This window comes from Ananas comosus, linkage group 1 (genome assembly GCF_001540865.1).
Source record: "Ananas comosus cultivar F153 linkage group 1, ASM154086v1, whole genome shotgun sequence".
NCBI classification, from domain to species: domain Eukaryota; kingdom Viridiplantae; phylum Streptophyta; class Magnoliopsida; order Poales; family Bromeliaceae; genus Ananas; species Ananas comosus.
Genome location: NC_033621.1, coordinates 10,426,914 through 10,436,016, shown reverse-complemented (window position 1 = coordinate 10,436,016; position 9,103 = coordinate 10,426,914). Strand labels below are relative to the sequence as shown.

Here is a 9,103-nt window from a genome sequence, read left to right as displayed (position 1 = left end):
TTTTTCAAAAATAACCTTCTAAAATTTTAGGAAAAAACTTTAAATACCACTCTTATGGTTTCTCACTTTTTTAACACAGAGAGAGAGAGAGAGAGAGGCAGGGACACCATCCCTGGCCAAAAAGAAAGGAAGGGCATGAGCCCACCACCACCACCCCAACCTAACAGAGAGAGAGGAACGGACAAACCCTGGTATTTGGCCAATTTGAAAATTTTACAAGATTATTCAAAAAAAGAAGTCGATATCACGTATTTGAATAAGAAATAAACTCTATATATAGTTGCGATAAAACAACAAATAAATATATCTCTACATATTTCTCTCTCCAACTCGTTTTGCCCAACAGTGTCAAAGTAATCCTCAATACCACTTAGAACCTTAGTTAAGAAATTAAGATAAGAAATAAAACTTCAGATATAATTCTCACGGTAGATATAATAATTGAGCACAATTGCATTGTCGAAAGGTGAAAAATCATGCAAATGTACCTACACTTGAAAAACTCATCTGAAGCTATAGCTAACATCTCTCATGTTGTACAACACTGATAATTTACCCTACTATTTGTCCAAAATATTCCAATTTGATCCACGCCAGAACCTTCTCGCACTCAAAGCTAAGATAATAATGAATTAAACAGCTCACGCGCTTTCAAGTTCCTTAAACCTACTTTAAAAAGGTCGCGAAAGCACCTTTAACACACTTAAATTCGCCGCATGGAAGATGTTGAACTATTTATAAATGAGGCAGAGGAAGAGAAAACCAACCAAACTATTGTAGATGATGACAATAGAGAGCTCATGGTTGGTTATTGGGAAGTTTGCTGAGGACCGAGTGCTCCGGCTTGTGCTCGCACTCAAAATCGAGATGGACGAACGCTCGCTCGACCTCCGGGAGTTCCTCGATCTTTATCTGCAGCGATTCACCAATAGCATGCGCTTCTTTTAGAGGCAGATCTTCGGGGAGTTCAATGTCGACCTGTCATTGGAATTTCGAGATTGATTTAATGCCAATTGCGTGCGACTTACAATACAAGAAACTACAAGCATATTAGGAAAAAGTGACAAACAAAGCCAGATGTTTTCACTGCAAAGTCCTGAGCATTATTTAAAAATGAATTGACTGCAAGAAATACAAAGCGGATGCGCACGATAGTTGCTTATTATGGACATTGAGGTTTTGTTTAAAACAAGTGCATTTACTTCGAAGGTCGACTTTAAATTTGAAGGAATGAAAGGAGACCAGATAGACCTTTTTTTTTGAGAAATAGATAGCATGCTATCCGCTTCATTCATTGAAAAGATGAATTAAGCTACAGGGGTGAGGCAACACAGGCCTTGGAAGGGGCGGAAAAAAAAGAAAAAAAAACACTACCGACTACAAGCGTGCCGCCGATTAGCTGATAGAAATTGCTTTCAAAGATTCGTCAGCCGCTTAAGACCAGATAGACTTGTTTAGATAAACATATATGTTAAAGTTGAAAAATAGTTGCTAAGTGTTTTGGCGAGGAAAACTTCACTTGCATAACATTATCTCTTGCTTCATGCATTGTTTCAATGCTCCTAAATGTTTCTTCCCTCTAGGAGAGGCTTACACATAAGTAAATTATTATTCGTTAAGAACATCAGTCTCTAAAATCAAGTGATCAGGTAGTTTCATCATGTGAAGCAAAAAATATATCGATGACATATTGTAAATCCTGACCGTGTATATTATTTTCCGAGTTTTGCAATTAACCTATGTGGTGTATTTAATTTTAATCAACATAATTACATAGTTTTAATGCCTTTTATACAGGATGAAGTGATCAATTTGGAATCACTCGAATCCCATGGTTCATTTACAAATTGATAGCCACATAATTTAGGGTCCTTTCTGTTCATTGGTGTAATCTAATAGCTAAAATTATTTCTCAGCACTATTTCCCTTTTTCTTTTTCTTTTTTTTCCCTAATTACGCACAAAAAGGCCTAAGAGAAATAAGAACGTAATTAAGATTGATTAAATCTCGATAAAGGATTCAAGATAAATTATGAACGTAATTAAGATTGCTTAATCTCGATAAAGGATTCAAGATAAATTATGAACGTAATTAAGATTGCTTAATCTCGATAAATGATTCAAGATAAATTATTTTAGTAGTAGGTTGCTAGAATGTGGTCTTGGTCTTTTGGTTGATAACTCGTCAAAGTATTGACGGACCATCCATCCCTGAAACTGCTATAAGATTATGAGCCTTTTTATATATAGCCCTGCAAAATCAACTATTTGCATCTACACTCTGTGAAGTGAATTTGGATATACACCCGTAAAAAGTACATTTTCTTAGAACAATTCCCATATCTTATACTAGGAGAGTCATCCAGTTCATGGGGGTGGCTGGTTTTGCTTTGCATTACATAAAAGATTTCTAGAAAGAGGGGGACTTACACACCAGTATTGAATGGTTATACTTGAAAATTCATAATTTGCAAGGATGGGTAGATAGTTATCCAAAGGTGTGTATGCAAATATCTCAATCAAGTTTATTAGAATCTAACAAACAAAGCACAACTTTACTGCTTATTAAAGATTGGACATTTGTCTTCTCAAATCAAATATAAAAGAAGCATTGTTTACTTACCTCCACAAAATAGAGAACTCCGAATGTGTAAGCTCGAACTGTGTCAACACGCTTAATTTGAGGATCATGCCTTATAACAAGGTACGTCAACTTCTGCAACATTTCTGGAGGAGCTGATTGACCAACTAGTGAAACTGCATATAGTATTAAGAAAAAAGACAAACCAATAATAGGTCAAAAATTCAGGTGTAGTATGGCACATGACGGGGTATATAGAGGTATTATATGTGTTGACGAGGTAAAGCAGCAATAACAGTTCCATAATACACATCATAGCCATTAGAACAAAAGGTACAAAATTATCATTTGTTTCCATAGAATTCGACTTGCTATGTATTTGAAGAACCAAATTTGCTGCCATAGCAACAAATATTATCTAATTTATGAATTTTTCTTAGTTCTACGATGTTCTATGGTCATTTTCTCCGGAATGTTCATTATTTACAGCTACTCTTCTGTCGGAAAAACTATATATACATGTAGGATACCGTCATATCCCTATCATATCATATCCCACTTTGCAAGATGTGTCGTACTGTGAAATGTGAACAGAACAGAAAAAGTGGGGCTTCAACCAGAAGAGGGTAAGATAACGAAGGCAGAACCTGCATTTTCCCAGACAGTTCCAGACCAATTTGTAATTGTGTAAATTGCAAGTACAATAGCCCCAGCTGGATCAATCCACCAGTAAAATTTGTCTCCGAGAACAGCAGCAGCCAAACCCAAAACATTTGTCACAACATCGAAATAATGATCCTATATAAAGCCAATTATAGCAAGACGTTAGAAAAATATATTCATTCTCCAAATATTATTATACTACATGCCTATCCGAACAACGAGTTTACATATACACATCTATTTGTTTACAGTTTTACAAATACTACTTGTATATGCAGCTTCTTACAATTATTCAATTAATGGTGGAAAATTGCTTATGCATTGGAAGAAATTATTCTTTGTAGAGAAGGGCATTCTTTTAAAAATTTAACTACGAGACCATATATGAGCTTAATTACATTATTAAAGCATGCAAAATAATAATAATAATAATGTTCCAAGGTATAGTTATATCTTATTGAAATAAGAAAGAACAATGGATTAACCTTAGCGTAAGCACGGACAATCTTGTTCCCTGAGGTTCTGCAATAGAGCCAGAGAGCCAACTTTACAACAGTTGCAGACAGCATGATCGAATACAACCAAGCTAGTTGTGCCGTAGTCATCTTATCAGGAGTTTCATTTTCTATTAAACGTTCAACAGCTTGAACTAGAATCTGAAATCCTATAAATACGCAAGGAGAAAAAAAGAAGTGGTTGTTTAACAAAACATAACAAATGCCTTTTCTTGCTTGTATTACAAATTGCTACAGGTCGTTGGATAAAAAATTCAACTGAAAATGAGTGAAAAAGTAATGAAGAATCTCTCAAATAGCAAGGATAGGATTTACACGGAAAGTAGTTAAACTGAAGACAACAAAATCTAATTTTATAACTTGGACACTTTCAATTGTAAAAGTAAAAAAGTCTTTAAAGAAAATTAGAGAACTCGCTTATATTAACCTGGTATTTCATTGCATCATGTTGTATATATTTTGGGTTTATGTTTTGTCCAAGTGTGCTTTAAAAAATTCATATTTTTGTGGTAGCTTTCTAAAGTATCCATCCATGTCATGCATCAACAATAAAAATGTTTGTCCAACTTGAGACATAGTCAAAATTTTGTCCCGTTCTTTCCATAGTTGTGGTGTATATCATACAAATCTATTCTCAGACGTACAATAGAGATAATTCCAACTGCTACAAAATCATAGATTTGTTTGGCTTTGGCCTGGTCGAAGCCTTTGCAGAAGCGCACAACAAATAGAGCTGCCTGAAGGCTCCGTTTGGGAGTGTAATGGCGCATGGTGCAGAGCAGTGCATTAAGGACAAACTTGCATCTGTGAAAGCATCCCATTGGATTCTTATCCAACCTGGATTCTTACCCAACCACCAGGTGTGAAAGCAGAATTTGGTGCATAACTACAGAGTAACCTCCCGAGATGTCAGAAAGAATGAGAAAGGTTCTCAGCTTTTGCCAAACGGCTATCCTGGTAAGCAAAGAGCAACTCACGCATTGCGCTGCACGCTTCACATGCACCCAAACGGACCAGAAGGAGCACTAGCTGCATTTCTCATTAAAATCTCCTCAACAGTCTCTTACTATAGTAGAAGCAGAAGTTTCAAATTAGAGCTCTAGCTTATTATTTAGCTACTTGCCATATCAAAAGCTTCATATACTTTGTTATCCAAAAGCCTGTTTCAACTTCCGCTTTTCATAGTAGAGTTGTTCTAAAATCCAAGCTAAATACATTCAACTTAGAGTACTTATATTCTCAATGGTCAGAAAATAGCAATCAACATTGAAGTAGTCTATAATATACTAACAAGTTCCATCACAACAATGACCATCAATTAACAAATTGACCTGCCAAACGGAAAAAAGAAAACTTACCTAGTGTGGCCATAACAGCAGCAAATATAATAATTCCCACAGGTTGCACCCGCAGCTTGCCAATAGGAAATTTGTATATATTTATATTCTTCATATAAAGATGGGTGAACCAGAGAATGCCGCCTGCCATCAGATCCAACAAGGAATCAAGCGTCGAGGCAGCAATTGCGATGGATCCACTCCTTATGGTAGCATATACCTGCAATTTGAAAATTTAACATGATCATTCAAATAAAATCTCATAAGGTCATAATTAATAAGCATAATCTCTAGCGTTTTACCAAAAAATCAAAAGTAAACTGCACCACTGCACCAAAGTCCTCCAATTTTTTTAAGACAAACTTACAGTTTGGACCCAGACATTTCCACACTGTTGTAATCTAATCCTTTTCATTAAGTTCTTATGCTCAATTGGATGGAAATGCTCACTAGATCACAACATCAGTAGTATAAGACTTGCTTACATGGCAATTGGCTAATGATTACGTGGATATTTCTATCCAACTGATAAAGGACTTCAATCAAATGGATAAGAGCGCAAAGAAAATGTTGAAATACCTATCGAAAGGTTGGTGACCAAATTGAAAACAATGCCAAAATGCTGAGGACCAATGATACAGTTTACACCAAAATCAACAACAAAACAATTAAAAGGACAAGTACATGTTACCTTTAAGGCTAAGAGAGCAATATTTGCATAGTTTGATATCCTCATGGCGAATTCACTTTGTCTCTGCTCTTCAAGATCTTGGGCTTCATCAATTTCATTTGCCGAAGTTATCGCATCAACTTCTTCAAAGGATCTCAAGGTGGCAAACTGTTTTTCATAGTATTCCTTTTCCGCTGGAAAAGAAAGTTAAACAAGGAACAACATTCGTCAGAAAAGCCTACTACGGAAACTAAAAAGTACATAAAAGCCAGAGAACATCAAATACGCAATGATATTAAATAGTAGTGCGCCATATGTCCATTTAGGTAGTTGAATCTCAAGCATACAATATTATCTAAAAATGAAATGCATTATAACAAACACATCATATTATCTAGTAAATTAATGCATTGTACCCATTGGCTACTTGAGAGCAAAATCAATGGGAGAAATGATGCCAGAATATTGAAAGAATAAAAAGGATGAGAACACCAAAATGTTTATGAAACTAGAGACAACTTCGATTAAGTAATTCTAAATCATTCATAATACATAAATGCTTTACATAGCAAGGTAACTTGCATTTAAAAAAGTAAAAAAAAAAAAAAGGAGAAAAAAGATATAGTAAATACAAGTTCAAGCTAGAGCAGAAGGAAAGCATTTAAATCCATTTGAACTTCCAGAATTGCCTGCAAATATACTACTCACATAAGTGACTGAAAGTCTGAAACAGGACAACACAATTAAAACATAAGAATACAGTTTCCATTTTAAAACAACACATTGAGGTAATCACTAAACAGAAACAGATATGTAAGATTCATACTAACAATCACATTTCATACATCACCATACAGATCAATCTATCACACCTTTTAATTCACATTATATAAATAAAATTGATCTATTATAAAAGAATGATCCTCCCCCAGAGAGACAGAAGTTACCATTAAAAAGAAAAGGAAAAATATTGCACAGGGACCCCCCCTCAGCTAAGGCAATTATTAAATAGATTCCTTACCTTTTTTTTTTTTCTTGACTGGCACCCCCTTAACTTTTGATTATTTTAACTTAAGTTGTTAAATTTACTGGTAAATCAATTAAATTTAATTTTTTGAACTAACAAAAGTACAAATATTGTGAACAGTTAATAGCTAATAGCTCATAGAGCCCTTAATTTTGACAAATACACAACTTGTTTTTCAAAAATAACATATACAAAAAAAAATAAAGGTGAGGTACAAATAAGAAAAAGGGGAAAATTTGCTAATATATCCCTGGAAAGAAGTGAAATTGCAGATTTTCCTTAAAAAATTTAATTATCATATTTTCCTCTAACATTTCAAAATTTACAAATTTATCCTTCCCCATATGCTGACTAGTTAAAGTTAACTTTTTCTTTACAAAATGACCATTCCACCCTTAAATAAATATTATTTAAAATCCTTTAAATGCTTTTTTTCATTTTTGATGTGTCTATTCTATCTATCTTATCATTCTATGTGAATCTCAAAATCCTAATCCAAAAAAACTGATTTTTTTTTTCCTTCCAAGAGTATAATGGTCCAGACTCCAGTAAAATAAAATAAGAAGTCAATGGGTATAAAAAGAAAATTGCATATTTTGGAACTTTTTTATGGGTATATTCGATAACTAAAACTTTGCAAGAATATGTATCTACATTTTTTTTACAACTAAAAAATCACAAAAGTTGGAGCCTTTGGAGTATCTATTTCAAAATCAGCTATAGTTGAGGGGGTTGTCCAACCATTTTCACCTTCAAAAAGAAAAAAAGGAGAAGATACTCCCAAAAGTCCCCACCCCAAACAGGGGTTAAAAAATGAAAAAAAAGGGGAAAAAAAAATCCAAGCAGAGTAAGAGAACCTATTTGAAAACGGGCTATAGTTGAGAATGATCAGTGGATCACGATGCACTTGTACTTAAAAAAAAAGGGGTGGGGGGGAGGAAATTTCAATTAGCTCCCTGCTGTTTCTGGATTTTTATTTTGCCACCTCGTGGGCTTAAAGATATCACTTTAGTATTTGTTGATTACATTTTTATTTCATTGTAAAAATTGCCTTCAAATAAGATAATAAAATAACACAATTTATAACCCTCGGAATGATAAAAATACAGCCTATTACTAGCACATAATTTTCATTTTATTACTTTGTGACAGATAAATTATACCATTTTACTATCTTATCTGATAACAATTTTTTATAGTAAAATTAAAAAAAAGCCACTAAGAAGATATATCTAAAATTCTCCCCAAAAAAACAATTTTTTTAAGGAAAATCCAAAATTTTCATTTTATGACTTATAAATTGTATCATTTGCTTCTTTTAGCGGCAATTATTAGCAGTGAAATAAAACTAAAATCAAAGAAATGTCTAAAACATTACCAAAATGAAATCTTAAAAGCCCTATTTTTATTTTCTGACTTGTAAATCAATACAATTTTTCTCTCTTATTTAAGAGCAGTTCCTCACAATGCCCCAAAAAAAACCCACATATAACAAAAATTACCAAAAACACATCCAAAAACACCCTAAATTCAAAACCATTTTGGGAATTTTTTTTTTTTTTGTTTTTGCTATTCTATTAAACAGCAATTTCTCACAGTGAAACAAAAGTAAACAAAAACAAACCCACATATAACAAACAATTTGCCAAAAACACATCGAAAAAACCCTAATAAAAAATTCGAAACCATTTATTAGGGATTCTCTTTTTATTTTTTTTTGTGTGTGTGTGTGTTATACCTTCGATCAATCCTCTGGTGCGGGAGACGTCGATGTGGAAGGGCTTCTCCGGGTCGACGCACTCCTTCACCTTCTCCGGCAACCTCGCCACGAACTCGCTCCTCATCGTCGTCACCGAGTTGCACCTCCTCGTCCCCACCTCCCCCTCCCCCTCCCCCCNCTCAGGAGCGGCGCCCTCGCCTCCCCCCCTCCTCCCTCCATCAACGCCCCTCTCTCTACCTCTACCTCTTTCTACACAGATCCACAACGCTAGACCTAGAAACCCTAATCTCTACGCATCAACGCTAGGGAAAAGCTCCAACGATCGCATTCCCGGCGCAGAGAGAGAGAGAGAGAGAGGGAGAAGGGTCCAAGAAGAGGAGCGGGTATCTGAGAGATCTCTCTCTTGTGTATAGAGAGAGAGTGTGTGTAATGTGTATTCTTGGCCTAATAATAAGCTTAAAACGGTGTCGCTTTTCGCTATGATTGAACGTTCTCCCGGGGTTTTGTTTGTTATTCTCACGCCCCTTTATTTTTTTTTGTCCCCCTATTTTATTTTAAGGAGGGTAGAGCCGTAGAGGGGGGAAAATTGCA

The 9,103-nt window shown here is 34.8% G+C and overlaps 1 protein-coding gene across 1 annotated transcript; it reads right to left on the bottom strand.

Annotated features, from left to right (window-relative positions):
* On the bottom strand, window positions 391-8,901 carry LOC109720722 (metal tolerance protein 4-like). Its single transcript, XM_020248005.1, is given in 8 exon segments — window positions 391-978; window positions 2,623-2,756; window positions 3,228-3,378; window positions 3,729-3,907; window positions 5,117-5,315; window positions 5,787-5,959; window positions 8,531-8,672; window positions 8,675-8,901. Coding segments are annotated over 8 exon segments (1,215 nt in total). The 5' UTR covers window positions 8,732-8,901; the 3' UTR covers window positions 391-798.